Source organism: Budorcas taxicolor, chromosome 16 (assembly GCF_023091745.1).
Source record: "Budorcas taxicolor isolate Tak-1 chromosome 16, Takin1.1, whole genome shotgun sequence".
Taxonomy (NCBI): domain Eukaryota; kingdom Metazoa; phylum Chordata; class Mammalia; order Artiodactyla; family Bovidae; genus Budorcas; species Budorcas taxicolor.
Window position 1 is genome coordinate 80,836,658 of NC_068925.1, and position 16,543 is coordinate 80,853,200.

The 16,543-nt window shown below is 51.3% G+C and overlaps 1 protein-coding gene across 1 annotated transcript in view; it reads left to right on the forward strand.

The window, feature by feature from the left end:
* The window catches only part of KDM5B (lysine demethylase 5B), a 68,349-nt gene extending 53,521 nt beyond the window's left edge, over nt 1-14,828 (forward strand). Inside the window, exons 19-27 of the mRNA XM_052653522.1 lie at nt 158-513; nt 1,497-1,635; nt 3,844-4,023; nt 4,665-4,823; nt 9,363-9,848; nt 11,199-11,310; nt 11,946-12,100; nt 13,178-13,498; nt 13,944-14,828. Of these exons, the coding sequence (XP_052509482.1) occupies nt 158-513; nt 1,497-1,635; nt 3,844-4,023; nt 4,665-4,823; nt 9,363-9,848; nt 11,199-11,310; nt 11,946-12,100; nt 13,178-13,498; nt 13,944-14,081 (2,046 nt within the window). The 3' untranslated portion in view covers nt 14,082-14,828. The remainder of the gene's footprint in view (nt 1-157; nt 514-1,496; nt 1,636-3,843; nt 4,024-4,664; nt 4,824-9,362; nt 9,849-11,198; nt 11,311-11,945; nt 12,101-13,177; nt 13,499-13,943) is intronic.
* The last annotated feature ends 1,715 nt before the right edge of the window (nt 14,829-16,543 follow it).

Genomic DNA, 16,543 nt, shown 5'->3' on the forward strand with positions numbered 1-16,543 from the left:
CCGCCGTTTGGCCGATGCGCTGTCATGTTGATGTGTGTTGTTGCTGGGGTCGAGTGAGATGCAGAGGGCCATGTGGAATGCGCCTTGAAGACTGTACGTCTGCAAGAAGCCTGTTGCTGAAATTAGTGTTCTGATGCAGCAACCTGTGTTTTTTTAGGATCTCTTGAATCGTGTAGAAGATTTCCAACAGCATAGCCAGAAACTGCTCTCTGAGGAGATGCCCAGCGCTGCTGAGCTGCAGGACTTGCTGGATGTCAGCTTTGACTTTGACGTTGAGCTTCCCCAGCTTGCTGAGATGCGTGTCCGGCTGGAGCAGGCCCATTGGCTGGAGGAGGTGCAGCAGGCTTGCCAGGACCCTAGCTCCCTCACCTTAGATGATATGAGACGTCTCATAGACCTGGGGGTGGGCCTGGCCCCGTATTCAGCCGTGGAGAAGGCTATGGCGCGGCTTCAGGAACTGCTCACAGTGTCAGAGCACTGGGATGACAAAGCCAGGAGTCTCCTCAAGGCCAGGTAACTGAGCGCGACCACGCCTCCCCTGGGGAGGGCTCGTGCTTGGTCCACGCTGGGCAGGGCACAGGCTTAGAATGAGACCCAGGCGCAGCAGCTGAGCTGTGCGTGTAGAAGTTTAGCTGAGATGTTTGCAACTGCTTTGGAACTCGGTCAAAAGAAGATTAATGTTTTTTTTCTTGATTTACTGATTGTGAAATGAATGGTTCAAATGGACACTCATTTTCTAAAAGTGGTTTAATGAAATTTGCCTGGATTTCAATGGGAACATCTTTGAGGGAAGAAAGCATTTACAAATAAGTGGAACTGTTTAAACCCAGAATTAATGAAAGAGATCCCAAGGAGTCGTAAAGAGAAGCATCTGAGCCCCGCGCTGCGCAGGGCCTTTAAAGCGGTGGCCGCGCTGTAGTTCCCAGCATTCATGCTGTTGCCCCATGACCTTGTCTGTCCTTGAGGACGTGTTGGGCTTGGGCTGACCATCTGAGGGGAGAAGATGGTTCCTCCTCGTCTTGCTTTCTGTCTAACAGATCTTTACTGTTGCAGCTGACAGCGTAAAGTACAAGGGATAGCTATTTTCTGGACGTTACTGTTCAATCCTGAAATAGTGGTCATCGATCAGAGGACACAGAAGTTTCGGGCTTTGTGCTTCAGTGTGGTGATCTCCTGAAGAGTCTTACTTACCTTAGTGGAGCTGTATGAGTCTTGATAGCGTTTCTAGTTTAACATGGAGGAAATTACCCCTAAGCTACCTTTTGCAAACAGAAGTTTATGGTTATTCCATTGTCAAATCAGAACTAAGTAGAACTGAGTTATTTGCCTTAGTCTTATGTAGATAATTTGATATCCTGTAGTTACTTGCCATTTCAAAAAGTTTATTTGCAACTATGAATTTCCTTTGAAGTGGTTTCTCTAACTTCTCTGATAAGTAAGCCACGAGACGTGCGAGCGGTCGCGCGGAGGCTGACTACAGTCTTTCTGCTCTCTAGGCCTCGGCATTCACTGAGCAGCCTCGCCGCCGTGGTGAAGGAGATCGAGGAGATCCCCGCACACCTGCCCAACGGCGCGGCGCTGAAAGACTCTGTGCAGAGAGCCAGAGACTGGCTTCAGGAAGCGGAGGCCCTACAGGTAGGTTTCCAGAGTCCCGCGTATGCCAGCGCCTCTCTGAAGAGCAGGGATGGAAGGCTGGTGGAGGGATGTGCGCTGGGCTTCGCGGCGCGGGGCCTGTGTTTGGGCCGGCCACGCGATTGATTCTCTTCTACCCCGTGTAGATGCCCTTGCCCACCCCACCTGTTGTGCTCACCAGTTGGCTTAATATGGAAGACTTAGATAATTTCACTAACCTCTTCTGGGAGCTTGGGAGCCTCCCATAACAACAGTCTTAAGCACTTGATTGGGGTTGAAGAGAAAGGGCTAAGAATGAAGTTGTGGGAGAAATGCAGTTACTAATCTTTGACCGTTATGGCTGTCTCTCGCTGGCTTGCCGATTGCTTGGAGTTTAGATAATGAAGAGTACGCGATTGAGTGAGTAGTGATATGTGATTCCATGGCCAAACTGGGCAGTGAGGTCCTGGACTTTTACCGCACAGGTAGTGACTTAAAAGTGCAGAGGAAGTGAGGCGTAGCATATTCTGGAGTAACTCTCCAGAGAATCAGCACAAAGTATCTGTGGCTCTGTGCTAGATGGTGTACTTACTGAGCCTTTACCTGTAAGTTAAAATAGAAAATTAAATGCGTGTGTAGCATTATTAAGGTATAGACAGAATATACCTTCACAATGTCCCTTAACCTGGTGTGCTGCAGTCCATGGCGTCACAGAGAGTCAGACAGGACTGGGGGGCTGAGCAACGACGATAAAGATGAGACACACTCTCTGTTTTCCTCTGTTTCCAGTTGGGGGACTTCATGTGGAAAGGGGTTGCTGGGGATGTTTTCCTTTTTCTCTCTTATCATGATAAAACAGCATGTCTTATGGTCCTATTGAGAAAAAAAGATCTTTGAATTACTTAATGGGCTAGGTTTAAAAATTTTTTATTTATATTGTTCTTGAGTCTCAAGTTCTGTTTTGTTGAAGCCATCAGACTCTAGGAACAAAATATCTGGTTTTCTAAATATCTGCATAATTTAAGTTCTGCCAGTAGACCAGTTGTTAATGAGAAGTGCCAAATAGGACAGCTTAGCCAGGTGTTTTCAATGAAACATCTGGACATCTATTCTGATTAACAGGGAAGAGAAGATACATTGTTTGATAAATAGTACATAAGGAGTGACTCCAGACAGTCAGAGAAAAAAGTATGGGAAGTGTTTGCTGTGCACACAAACTTCCCCAGCGAGATCACTGATGCATACTCTTGTCTGTCACTGCTGGAACCATCGTGATTGTAGCCTTGGTCCTTGCTTCCACTCATGGTTGCTAGCCGCCAGAAAGTGAGGTGGTGGCAGTGGTCAGGAGAGGTGAGCATATGAAATCAGAGGAGAGGACACGTTTCTAGGTGGGTTTGGTTCCCTTCACATGTTTTCATGTATGTGCTTCTTAGTTCTGTGTCTGCAACAAAGTCCGTCGATAAGGACAAAAAGCAAGTTTTGCTCCATTCCTGAAACAATAGCTTGGCCTTGAATCATGTATGTAAGGACTAGCAGAGAAATGTGACCAACGACAGGGCGACCCCTTGTGTTCGGTGGACTCCTCGTTCTACAGTGCCGCCCAGCTGTCTGTTTACACGCAGGGAGTGCTCTGCATGCTTGAGTGTGGTCCCAGTACAGCCCCAGCAGCCCCTGGGAAGTTTTAGGAATACAAATTCACATGGACCCTTCCCTAATGAACTGAATCAGAAATCTGGGGGTGGGGCCCAGGAAGGTTTATAAAACAGGCTTCCCAGATGGTTCTTAATAATAAACTTTGAGAGCCAGTGTTCCTTCTCAGCTCATTTTAGTTTTCCTGGATAATCTATTAGCTCACTGTCGGTGGGTGGAGTGAAAGCCTGTTTTTCCGCTTTGTTCTCTCAGTCAGTGTGGAAGTCCTCTGAGTTGTTACAGGTTTGCATTTCTGTTGGATTTTCTTCAAACCCACCAAAATGGCAGATGCCCTGAGAAAGGGCGTAAGCGTCTGAGCGAAGGGATGGCAGCGCATGCCAGTCCTCAGTTGTGTCTGTGGCTCCAGCACGAGCCAGGCTCTTGCCTGGTGACCAAGTGGGATCCCCCAGGGGCCTTACCGTCACCACCACCAGCTAGCCGGCAGGTTCAGTCGGCATCACTCGTGAGTTTAGTATGTTGAGATCATGGGGGGGTACTTTGTGCACGTCCACAGAAGTGTTCTTTTTCCTTTGACTTAACTAGGCTGGAGGACGTGTGCCAGTGTTGGACGCGCTGGTGGAGCTTGTCACTCGAGGCCGGTGTATCCCTGTGCATCTACCCTCGCTGCCGAGACTGGAGTCCCTAGTAGCTGAGGTTCACGTTTGGAAAGAATGTGCTGCTAATACATTCCTGACGAAGAACTCGTCCTATTCTCTCCTTGAGGTAAGTTTGCGCTCAGACCACCTTGGGGCCTTGCAGCCCCTCACCTGGTAAACACACAGCCCCTTCGTTATGGAGGGGGCAACACTGACTGATGTATGCTCTAGGAGTTATTTTCTGAGGGGAGCCAGGGAGAGTCTCCTGAATTTCGCTGGAAACTTAGGAGAATCTTTGAATGTTTTCTGCATATGTTTGGGGATAGCATTCACTAAGGAAGAAATATTCCTCTTTGAAGTTCCTTGGTCTGTTAGAATTGAACATTTAACCTTGGCTATGCTTCACCACTTGGATTTGCCAAGCTTGATAAAAGATCCCCACCTCTCAACATGCTTATAGTTAACACTTGTAGTTTCCTTAAGCTGATTCTGGTCACACGTTATGACTGGAATCATTGCATTTTACTTTTCTTCTTTTTACTTACTGTTTGATTGAATCTGAATCAAAAGTCTGTCTTTTTGTGAGATTTCCTTCATCCTTGCTTCCTTCCTTTGTAGAGTAGGATTTCTGGGATCAGGGTTGGATGTTATGCAGAAAATATAAAGAAATCCATGTCCTCCCCGCTGCTTCGGCTTTTACTTGGGAACTTGGTGATGCTCTGTGGTGAACCAGACAAACCACAGCGGCTGTGCTTTGTTCCACATCAGGTGCTGTGTCCTCGATGTGACGTTGGCCTTTTGGGATTAAAGAGGAAGCAGAGAAAGTTAAAGGATCCCTTGCCGAGTGGCAAGAAGAAGAGTCCCCGCGTAGAGAGTCTGAGCGACCTGGAGAGAACGCTGATGGAAAGCGGAGAGACTGCTTCAGCTGTGCGTGCTGGCGCTCCTCCTCTTCTCGGGGGGAGGGCCGTTTCTAGCTCTTCCTTCCTTACTGGGTGTATTGGGAAGGCAAGTAGGAGAATAACTTCCAGAGTACTCTGTTTTACCAAAGCAGCTTTAGGAAAACTGTCATTTGTGAAAGTTTTTAATGGAAGGTGCCTGCGAGGCCTCCCAGACTCAGAAACACTTCCCAAGCCTGTAGCTTGGTCCAGGGCTAACAGGTGACCTGCAGTGCCAGCTTACTGTTAAGTTTACAACAGGCCATACACTGGAAAGGGTACTGGGTACTCCTGAGTCTGATCTCCTCTTAGCGTGAGCACTGTGGATCCAAAGACAGTGTCGTCTTGAAGAAGATGGAGCAGTATCGGGCCAGTGTTTGGTGAGCACAGTATTGGATGGAAAGAAGAGAGCTATGGACCTGGGTGCTTTAGAAACTTGCCAGGCGGGTGTGACTGGCCTGCAGCGTTAGTCTCAGGTGTGCCTGGAGTGACCCAGGATATGTGTATTACCCAGTGGTCCCTGTATGAGTCTAGTCAGTAGCCATCACCACACAGGTTTGTTTTTTTTCTCTTGTGATGAGAACTTTTAACATCTACTCTCTTAGCAACTTTCAAAACTATAACATAGTATTAATGACTATCTGGAGTAGGGAATGGCAACGCGCTGCAGTATTGCGGAAAATTCCATGGGTAGAGGAGCCTGGCCAGCTGTAATCCATGGCGTTGCAAAGATCTGGACACAATTGACATATTCCCCAGAGAAGAGGGCACAGTTCCTTTTTGTATCAGTGACTACAGTCACCGTGCTGTATGCCGCAGCCCCAGGATTTGTTTTTGCCTTTTGATCCCCTGCACCCATCTCCCGGACCACGTACCTCTGGGAGCTGCCCATCAGCACTCTGTGTCTGTCAGTCCAGGTCAGTCTCTCAGTCGTGTCCCACTCTTCGCAACCCCATGGACTGTAGCACACCAGGCTTCCCTGTCCATTACCAAATCCCAGAGCTTACTCAAACTCATGTCCGTTGAGTTGTGTCCATCCAACCATCTCATCCTCTGTTGTCCCTTTCTCCTCCCACCTTCATTCTTTCCCAGCATCAGGGTCTTTTCCAGTGAGTCAGTTCTTCACATCAGGTGGCCAAAGTATTGGAGTTTTAGCTTCAGCATCAGTCCTTCCAATGACTATCTAGGACTGATTTCCTTCAGAATGGACTGGTTGGATCTCTTTGCTATCCGAGGGACTCTCAAGAGTCTTCTTCAACACCACAGTCAAAAGCATCAGTTTTTCCATGCTCAGCTTTCTTTATAGTCCAATTCAGATCCGTACATTACTACTGGAAAAACCATAGCTTTATCTAGATGGACCTTTGTTGGCAGAGTAATGTCTCTCCTTTTTTAATATGCTGTCTAGGTTGGTCATAGGTTTTCTTCCAAGAAGCAAGCGTCTTAATTTCGTGGCTGCAGTTACCATGTGCAGTGATTTTGGAGCCAAAGAAAATAAAGTCTCTCACTGTTTCCATTGTTTCCTCATCTGTTTGCCGTGAAGTGATAGGACCAGATGCCATGATCTTACTTGAATTTTAATCTTCTGAATGTTGAGTTTTAAGCCAACTTTTTCACTCTCTTCTTTCACTTTCATCAAGAGGCTCTTTAGTTCTTCTTCACTTTCTGCCATAGGGTGGTGTCATCTGCATATCTGAGGTTATTGATATTTCTCCCGGCAGTCTTCATTCCAGCTTGTGCTTCATCCAGCCCGGTATTTTGCATGATGTACTCTGCATATAAGTTAAATAAGCTGACCATATACAGCCTTGACGTACTCCTTTGCCAATTTGGAACCAGTCTGTTGTTCCGTGTCCAATTCTAACTGTTGCTTCTTGACCTGCATCCAGATTTCTCAGGAGGCGGGTCAGGTGGTCTGGGATTCCCTTCTCTCTAAGAATTTTCCACAGTTTGTTATGATCCACATAGTCTTCTGTGGGGTGTTTTTTTTTTTCTTTTTTTAGATTTCAAATGTAAGTGAGATCATATAGTCCTTGTCTTTCTCTGGCTTATTGCACTTGGTGTAATGCTTTGAGTTCATCTGTGTTGTTTCAGATGGCAGAATCCTTTTCCCTGTCTGTGGTTGGTAACACCCCATTGTACATACACAGCCACGCTTCCTTTCATCCACCAGTGGGTGCACTGAGGTGGTTTCCGTATCTTGGCTGTTGGGAATGAGGCCGCCTTGGACATGGGAGTACAGATAATCTTTTCAAGTTAGTATTTTTGTTTCCTTTAGACGTGTACTCAGAAATGGAATTGCTGGGTCCTGTGGTAGTTCTGTTTTTACTTTTTTGGGGACCCTTCACACTGTTTTTCCACGGCGGCTGCAGCAACTCACAGCCCCACTGTTATAGTGTAGGAGCGGGTTCCCTTTTCTCCACGTCCTCACTGACACCTGTTAATTCTGGTCTTTTCGACAATAGTCATTTTAAAATAGGTGTGAGGCGATGTCTCAATGTGGTTTTGATCTGCGTTTCCCTGATGGTCAGTGGTGCTAGGCGTCTTTTCATGTACCTGTTGGCCATCTGTTCGTCGTCTTTGGAGAAACGTCTACTGGGCCTCCTGCCCATTTTCATCGGGTTTTGTTTTTGCTGGGGTGACAGTGCTTGTGCTGTTGGAGTATGTGGGTTCTTCACAGATTTGGGGTCTTAATCCCCTGGATCAGGTTACAAGCTGCCAATACTTCTCCCATTCTGTAAGTTGTCTTTTCATCTTGTTGATGATTTCTTTCCATGTGCAGAAGTTTTCTAGGCTGATGAAGCCCCTTTTAGGGTGGTTTTGAAGGCACGAAGCCTTGCCCTTCCCGGAGCAGGAGCCCACCTGCTGCTGGGGCAGAGCTAAGCGGACTCGCCCTTGGGCCAGGACGCCTCTCTAGTCTGAGCCCTCAGTGCTGCCTGGCTGCCCTCGGGATTGACGTGGGGTTACCCTGAAGTGTCTGTGTATTTTGACACGGACTGTCTTTGGCATATTCGTCCCTTCCTTCGGATTGTAGTCAGCTGTGGCTGCCTGAGCATCATTCTGGTGCTTCCGAGCTGCTGCTTCTGCTGTTACACGGCGGGTTTTGCCCGAGCTCTGCTCGGCTCTGCACATTGCCTGCTGGCCGCTTTGTCACCGCATCACACCGTGTGCACTGCCTGCACGCTGCTTCGTCTGTAGAAGTAAGAGATTTTCCAAATTGAGCAAGGGTTTGTTAGGTGGTTTATCTTAGATCTTTTGGTTTCTTACCTCAACCCTCATTGATACATTTTCTCCTCTAATCCAGAAACAGTGGCGCGTCAGTCTGGCCTCACGACTCAGGTTCCTCGTCTGGTGACCGGGGGTGGATCTGATCTCGGGAATGGTTTAGCTGTGACACATTAATATTTTAAGGACTCAGAAATAGGGTTGGGAAAGAAACGGTTCTGTAAGCCTTTAGTTTTTGCTTCTGGTGGGGAATGCTGGTTCTAAACATCTGTGCTTCCTCTGTGTTTCTCTTCAGTGAAGTATCAGGACTTGGCTCGTCCAGCCGTTTGCTATTAAGGAGGTAGTGACTTGCTCTTACATAGCTAGTGATCTGAATTGGTCCCCCTTAAAGCAGTTCTACTTCATGGTGAGCAGTGAATAAATCTGTAAAGCCTGGACTGCCTCACATAGAGGTCGCACGTGGACAGTTTGTGCATATTGGTCGGGGACATGTTCGGTGTCACTTCAGCTTTTTACTCTGAAACTAATTATGCTTGTGTTTTCAAGTTGCTTGTACAGATTACCTGATCTCGGAAGTGAAACGTGGCTCTTGTTTTAATAGAGAAAAGACTATAGCAGGTACACGTGCCACTTCCTGCAGAAAAGCAGCTTGCTTTTGTCTGTGCCTGGTGGCCTCACAGTGTGCGTGTGTGTGCGGGGCGCTTGGTGAGGTGCTCCTGCAACCCCTTCACGAGGGACCCGCTCTCACCACGTGCGGTTCATGCGCCCAGTGCACCTGTGACCTGTGAGGCCTGATGTTAGAGGCAGTGAGAAACACAGGCTACTGTGGCATCTGAGAGACTTTCTCATCTAAATTGCCTTCCTAGAAGATCACAGAAGTTACTGGAGCTGAAGACAAACCTCAGAAACTTGTACATAGACAGTGGAAAACCTGGATCTTAGAAGGGAGGTACATCTTTTAAGAGATACACGTGCAGAGAAGTTGGCTTGGAAGAGCAGCGTGTGTTAGGTAACTGCGGACAGTGTGGTTCGCCGTGAGGCAGCCAGAGCGGCTGGTCACATGGCTGTGGGGTCGTCCCAGCAGCCCTGGAGGCGGGCACTGTTCCCGACTCCAGTTTACGCCTGTGGGCGTCCCACCACAGTGAGCAGAATGTTGTTGTCCAAGGCGCCCCCACGGCTTAGTGAGGCAGAACCGGCGTTACACCCAGAGCCTGCTCTGGAGCCCTCCTCACCGCCACGCCCCGTGAGTTTGAGAAGACGGCCGAGGTCTCTGTGCCATCATCCTTTATCGCCCTCTCCTTTCTAGATGGCAGCACTCGGGGAAGCTCGCGCACGAGAAATGGAAGCCTTGCAGTCTCTCCGACAAGCCAATGAGGGGAGACTGCTGTCGCCCGTGCACCATGTGGAGATGAGAGTCTGCGTGTGTCAGAAGGCCCCCGCGGCCCCCATGATCCAGTGTGAACTCTGCAGGGATGCTTTCCACACCAGCTGTGTGGCGGCTCCCAGCATTCCACAGGGCCCCCGAATCTGGCTGTGTCCCAACTGTCGGAGGTCGGAGAAGCCTCCACTCGAGAAGATTCTGCCCCTGCTGGCCTCCCTGCAGCGCATCCGCGTCCGTCTGCCTGAGGGAGACGCGCTGCGGTACATGATCGAGAGGACCGTGAGCTGGCAGCACAGAGCCCGGCAGCTGCTCTCATCAGGGCACCTCGCGGCCCTGCAGGACCCAGTGGGCTCGGGACTGTTGTGTGGCAGGTGGCAGGCCGCGGCAGGACAGGTGCCAGAGACCAGCAAGGTGAGCCTGGGCCCTCTCTGCTGGTCTGCAGACAGCTCGCCGCCATGCCCCTGTGGCTCTGGGCGCTGCTGCTGCCGGCGCCCGCTGTCCTTGCAGGGCTCCGTGCTCCTGCCACGGTGTCTGCTTCCTCTGCTCCCGGTGGTCAGTCTGTGGAGCAGATTTCACCTGCTCATATACACATATGGTTTCCCCATGTGTGTGTATGAACCTAGGTATTTTTGATAGATATACTTAATTTTTTTTTTTTTTTTTGCTTAGCTATTTTTTTTCCTGCTTCCTATCATGTGAGTCACTGAGCAGAAAGGGAGTGTGCCTCCTTCTGTGTCTTGTTGCTTTTTGAGGAAAAATTAAGTTTTGAAGCATCTTATGTACCATGTTGCTTCAGAGGGGAGGCAGTGGGTTTCACACTATCTGTGGTCTTGCTGCCAAAAGCCTGATTCTTAATAACCATGACTTTGGTGGCGGGGGTGGGGTCCTGTCTTCTTCCGCAGAAGATAAGAAAGCGCAGTCAGGAGTGCAGGGTTCAGTCCTCTTATAAGGCCCACCTGATGCCTCCCGGATGCTGCGGACTCTCCAGCAGAGTCACTGCTCCTCCCTGGTGCTGCACCAGCGGAGGCCTGTGGTCTGCAAGGGCTGCGCGAGGTGCAGGCTAGACATAGCAGACAGAGGGTTGGCTCTGCTTGTGTTTGTTACCTTTCTTCCCCGCGCCACCCCCCCCTCCCCCCCAGCCCATTTATTTCCAGCTTCTGAAATACAGTGCCTGGCACTGAGCAGATGATGTGTTTAAGTTTTTGCCTCATAGTTGAGTTATGGCTATTCGGACAACCTAGCCTCCATTGGAGATAGTTGTGTTCTTTACACATGACGTGCTGGGAGTTTCCTTGTGTTAATAAAGAGGAAAGACACAACTGCTATTTTCTCATTTGTGGTCAAAGGACTGTTGTTCTAGCCCCTCTGATAAGCTCTGAAGAAGGTGGGGACATGAATGGGAGTGCTGTCTGGCAGCTCCTCAGTTGGTTTACCCAAAGGGCTGCATGTCTGTGTCAGGCAGGTGAAAATCTCCCCCAGGAATCCAAGAGGCTTGTGTGATCTGTTTCCATGCAGAGAAAACTGACTTACTGCCCAGTAGTGCTCTTCACCTCTGAAGTCAGTCCAGGCACAGCCAGGAAGGCCAGAGGCTTGGTGAACAGGAGTTGGCTTGGCCAGATCTGAGATGCCAAAGGCGTGTTTCAGTTTGGGAAAATCAAGTCCTCTGCTATATGCTGCCTGATAACCCAAGCTACTTCTATTAGGCTGGTGGGAGTCTTAGTCCTGGAAGAGCCTTACTGTGAGATGTTTTCCTTCCGTCAGATATCCCCGCCTCCTGGCCCCACGTCCTTCTCCTTGCCTGACGACTGGGACAGCAGAACCTCCTATTTACACTCTCCCTTCTCCACTGGTCGGAGCTGTGTCCCCCTCCATGGTCTGTATTGATCACCATCATCATGATCATTGTTGTTATTCTGAGGGCTTGAATAGTAACAAGTGATACTGCAGCAGTTTTCTGTTGTAGATAATCTGGAACCATTGAAAAATGACTTTGCTCTTGTATGTGGGATATGTGTTACTGTGTACTTGAAAGGTGGGAGGAGAACCCTGTTTAAAGGCTTGTAAGTGCAAAAGAAATAGAAAGGAAAGCTTTATATCCACTGCTTTCAGGGAGGAGTGGGCTCATCCCATGTCAGCTGATAGTTAAACAGCAAGTGATACGGTCAGATGCTCAGTCACGGGTTCACTTGTTGCTTCATTACTCAGGAGACTTGAGGGGGCTGTTCGAGACCCTGCTTCTCTTCTGTCCCTCCTGAGGGTGACTGTCCCCCGGGAACTCTGCCTGGAGCCCCAGCCCGTGAAGAGTGCCCGGCCCTGAGACGGCTGTCCAGGCAGAGGCGTCTCTCCTGCGTCAGCGCTAGACTCAGTCTCATTTGGGCCTGTTGGGCTGTGGCTCTGGGCACAGAAAGTGGCTCCACTTGACGTGGGGAGGGTGGCAGTTGGCTGGGTGGTCCTCCTCTGCTCATGTCACAAGGAGTGTCCCCGTGATCTGCTCTGGTCTTGACACAGGTATCAGCCCAGAAGTGAATGAGCTGCTGATGGAGGCCCAGCTGCTCCAGGTGTCCCTTCCTGAAATTCAGGAGCTCTACCAGACATTACTCGCAAAGCCGAGCCCTGCACAGCAGGCTGACCACAGCTCTCCAGTGAGACCCGGCAGTGAGAAGGTGGGCACTGGGGTTCGCCGTCACCCCCTCTCGATAGCACAGGGACGAGACGCTGTCTCTGATCCAGGAAAAGATGCCGACGGCGGCTGGGCTCGCAGCCTGGGTTCTGGAACTGGTTCTTAGACCACTGTGTGAAAAGCGTTTCTTTTTCATAAGGCGCTTCTCATCACTTCCATGTGATAATAGCTAGAAACAGGATTATTCTTGTGTAAGAGAAATCCTGTTAGATGAAAATGTAACTACAGCTGGAAAGGCTTTCATTCTCGAGTCGGCGTGTAACAGATGCTGTAACTCTGCTAAACGGAACCTGACAGCTGTTGGTAGGGCCAGGTGACTAGACCAAGAGGGCCCGTTTTTGTTGTGCTTTGTTGTTTTTGGCTGCACCACAGGATCTTAATACCTTGGCCAGGATCAAGCCTGTGCCCCTTGAAGTAGAAGTAGGGAGTCCTAACCTCGGGAGCTCCCAGGAGGCCCCGGGGGCCTGTTCCCAGCGCTCTCTCCCTGAAGTGCGAAGGCCCCGTTTCTCAGCAGCGTGAGGTGCTGCTGCTGCTGCATCCTGCTAACGGAATCGCTGACCCCTGAGGATATAGTCAAAGCAGGAAGACAGCATAAGGGTAGACCCTGGCGTTTAGGATTGATTTTATTGTTTCAGTACCAAATAGGGTAGCACATTACCAACTGTGTTCAGTTAAAAGCACCTTTTTTCTCTAAGGGGCGGAGATGTCCTTTACAAAGGACGGTATCGGCCTGGTTTCTTAGGCATCTGAGGGTCAGTGTCTCCCAAGAAGCTCTGTGGACGTCAGGCATTTGCTCGTGTCTCTGGCCTCTCCGGCCTCCCGGCACTGCTGGGCTGGTGTGAGGCAGTTCACGTTGGTGACACGTTTGTCCTCCCGTGTTTGATGGGCTGAACGGCGAAGTTAGGTGGTCCTGTGGGGTGGGGTGGGCGAGGCCGGGAGCGGGGGCAGCCTGTCTTGGTTTCGTGGGGCGCACCTGTTGCTCATGCCTGCGGGTGTTGACATGGCAGCTTTAGTGAGAGGCAAGCCGTGCCCTAAACTGGGCTTGCCGTCTTCCTCCCAGAGTGACGGCTGCCGAGGGAAGCGAGACGGAGCCAGCGGCCTCGAGAGCAAGCTGAAGAGACGCCTGGAAAGAGAAGGCCTCTCCAGTGAGCGGTGGGATCGAATCACCAAAATGCGGGCCCCCAAAAAGAAGAGAATCAAACTGAGCCACCCCAAGGACACGGACAGTCTCAAGTTAGAGAGAGAGTGTAGCTATGAGTTGGTCCCCTCTGCCGACACGCAGTCCCTGCCCTCAGACTCGTCCTCCTCGGAGCAGGAGGACTCTGAGGACGAGGACGCCATCTGCCCGGCCGTGAGCTGCCTGCAGCCAGAAGGAGACGAGGTCAGTGAGGTTTGGGCCGTGGAGGACATGTGTTCCCTTAGCTCAGAACCCCGTGAGCACCAGCTCGCCCGGCCGGGTCTCTCTCCTGCTTAGCTGCCTTGAGCCCGTCTGAGTGGATTGCTCACCCTCCCCCACTGGTGTCTCCGCTCTCACAGCACTCCTGGGTCTCCTCCCTTTTCTCGAAGAAACTCTTCCTCTGCCCTTCCCTTTCCTGCTCCTCCGGCTCTCGCCGCCCGGCGCTCAGAAGGTGGGGGGTGCCGCTGTCGCCCCTTTGCTTGCTTGTCGCGGGGCGACCTGTCCTCGCCCCGCGCAGCCACCGCGTGGAGAACAGCTCAGCGTGCTCGCCTGGGTTGCCGTGCCGGAGGTCCCGTGAGGGGCAGTGGCTGCCCCGGCTGCCGGGCCTCTTCTCCCCTGAAAACCCCATCTCCCTGCTCTCTGTAACCAGGTGGACTGGGTCCAGTGTGATGGCAGCTGCAGTCGGTGGTTCCATCAGGTCTGTGTTGGTGTCTCTCCCGAGACGGCCGAGGAGGAGGACTACGTGTGCGTGCGCTGTGCGGAGACGGACGCGCCGGGCCGGAGATAAAACCCGCAGAGCCCTTCTCAGTCAGGGCTTGGCCCGGGGACTCCCAGTTTCTCAGCAAAGCTGCAGGACTGGCGTTCAAACCAGCCTGTGAACGGTGCTATTTCTATTCCTTACGGGATCATTTTTCCAGAACTCTTTGAAAAAAAGAAAAAAAAAACAAAACAAAAATTTTTTGACACTTTTTGTATTTTTTTCCTTAAGAGCTGTTTGTGGTTGTTGAGGCTGACTGTTTTTGCAGGGGTTCCCACCAGTTTGGAAGGATTGGCGCTTGCACCTTCTCATGTACAGCATTAAAATCTCACCTCTTCCTGGGGTTTACCGGCTGAGTCCAACTCGGTTTCAGTGCCCAGAAGGGCCCAGTAAATCCTCATTTGAGGAATTTCTCTCTCGTTTACTCTGTTACCATATTGGGGAGCTTAAGTTTTCCACTTTTGAGGTTTTTGTTTGTTTTCTTTATCCACTTTTGTTTTCCTGGTAGACTAGGTTTATTTATCTAAGCAATAACTTCCATGTTGGTTTCAGTGGCTGGAATTAAAACCAAACAAACTTCCAAACAGTGTGGTGCTTTAGCATCTGGCGGATGTCCGAACACAGACGTCTGGCTTCTGGTGTCACTGGGGAACTGGTGACAGAGAGGAGGCTGCTCCCTAAGCACCTGTCACCGCTGTTCCGGCTCTCCGCACCCCACCCCCCGCCTGCTCATTTGGAAGCTTGTATCAAGTGTTGCGGTTTATATTGTGGAATAAATCCTTGGTCCTAATGTAACACTACCTGCTGGTTATTCAGAGCCATCAGCCTACAGCTGCTTCTGCCCCTGCCTGTGGGCCGTGAAGAACCCGAGGGGGGCTTGCTTTTGCCTCTGCCCACCCAGGCGACAGCAGCAGCTGGTGGTAGCCTGCAGATACTAGGGAATTCTTGTGTGTCCTGCTCTGTCTGGTGGGCCACATGCCTCCAGTCCCCGCTAACAAAGACCCCCTTTCCTCCCGTCTTCACGCACCAGAACCTTCTAGAAAGCCATGCTGTTTTTAAATACGCTTTCTCAGAATGCTGGCGGATCATTCTGTCCCTGGGTCAGTTCCCGGCCTCAGATGAGCTCTCCTTGGGGGGATGATGTCTTTATTCTATTTGAATCGACGGGACGTTTGGTTTCGGGTTAGGACCTCAGAAGGCATCCTCACGGAGGCCTAGGAGAAGGGGGCTCCAGGGAGCACTCGAGAGCAGCCAGGCTCCCCTCCCACCGGCCTTCCTCTCTGACTCGCTGCTGTTCCCGATCGTAGGTGGGTCCCAACCTTTGCACACCTTTTCTTCTCAGAGGACCCTGTTCCGCAGTGGAGAAGACGTTCTGGTGAACACTCTGACTTGCTTTTCCTGTCCTGTTGCTAATGCCCACTTTGCCTACATTCTGGAGCCATAGACTGGAAGATGGGTAGAAACAGTGGTCTTTAATAGAGCAACAGGAGCGGCGGCGGCGGCCTGTGATGCAGAGAGAGTGACGTGTGTGCTGCTCCCTTCCATGCAGTTCAGTTAATTAAGTTTCTGTGAGAGTGACTCTGAAGCGCCTCCAGTTTTCCCAGAGCTGTCCTCATATTTCTCCTCATCTTACGGGTTTGTGGGGCCAGTGGAGGAGACTGTCCAGAGTGCGGCCTGGCGTTAGAGCAGTTTGATTTACAGTGTTGCGCCAGTCTGCTGGTCTTGGCCTTTTTAAGTGTCCAGATCCTTAGAGCCCCTGGCGTCGGGGCAGGGTGCTGACTGTCCCAGTTCCACAGAGAGAGGAAGCGTAAGGCCACCCTGCTGCTGGAACAGAGCCTTGCCTGTGGAGAGCTGCTCTGCCCATCTGGGCTGCCCCTCTCCTGCCCTGCCAGCTTTGCCGCTTCACCTGGAGGGGTGTACATGATCCTTGACAGAAGCACCCTTGGTGCTAGAGATTCTCTGCCCCTCGGGGATGGGGGAGGCAGGAGTGTGTGGGAGCTGCCCCTCCCCGGGTGAGACCACTGGCCCTTCATACACGATGGTGCTGCAGTTGCGGGCGCATTGGGTGCCAGCTGTCAGCTGCTGGTACAGACCCCGGCCTGCTGTGTCTTCAGCCCTGCCTGTGTGGCCGTGCGGTGTGAAGACGCACACCTCCCGGTCACCCTTCTGAGGGACGCACCACGACACTGGCGGTCGTGTGTGAGCTCTGAGGCTGCAGAGACCGTCACACAAGCGAACTGACCCCTTCCTGTCTGGTCTACAGCCGCGTGAGGAGGAGGAGGGCCGAGTGAGCCTGGCGTCTCAGCCAGGAGGACCTGTGGACGGAGGGCCTAGAGCGCTGCTGCCTGGTGGTGGCCATTCATGTGTTCCCTGGCAGGTGAGGCCGGGGCTGCTCGCTGAGCACGGTGGACCCCGCCTGTGTGTAGACTGTCCTGGAGGAAGACTGGGCTGTGGGCGGTCTGTGAGCAAGGTCTGCCTCTCTGCACTTCATT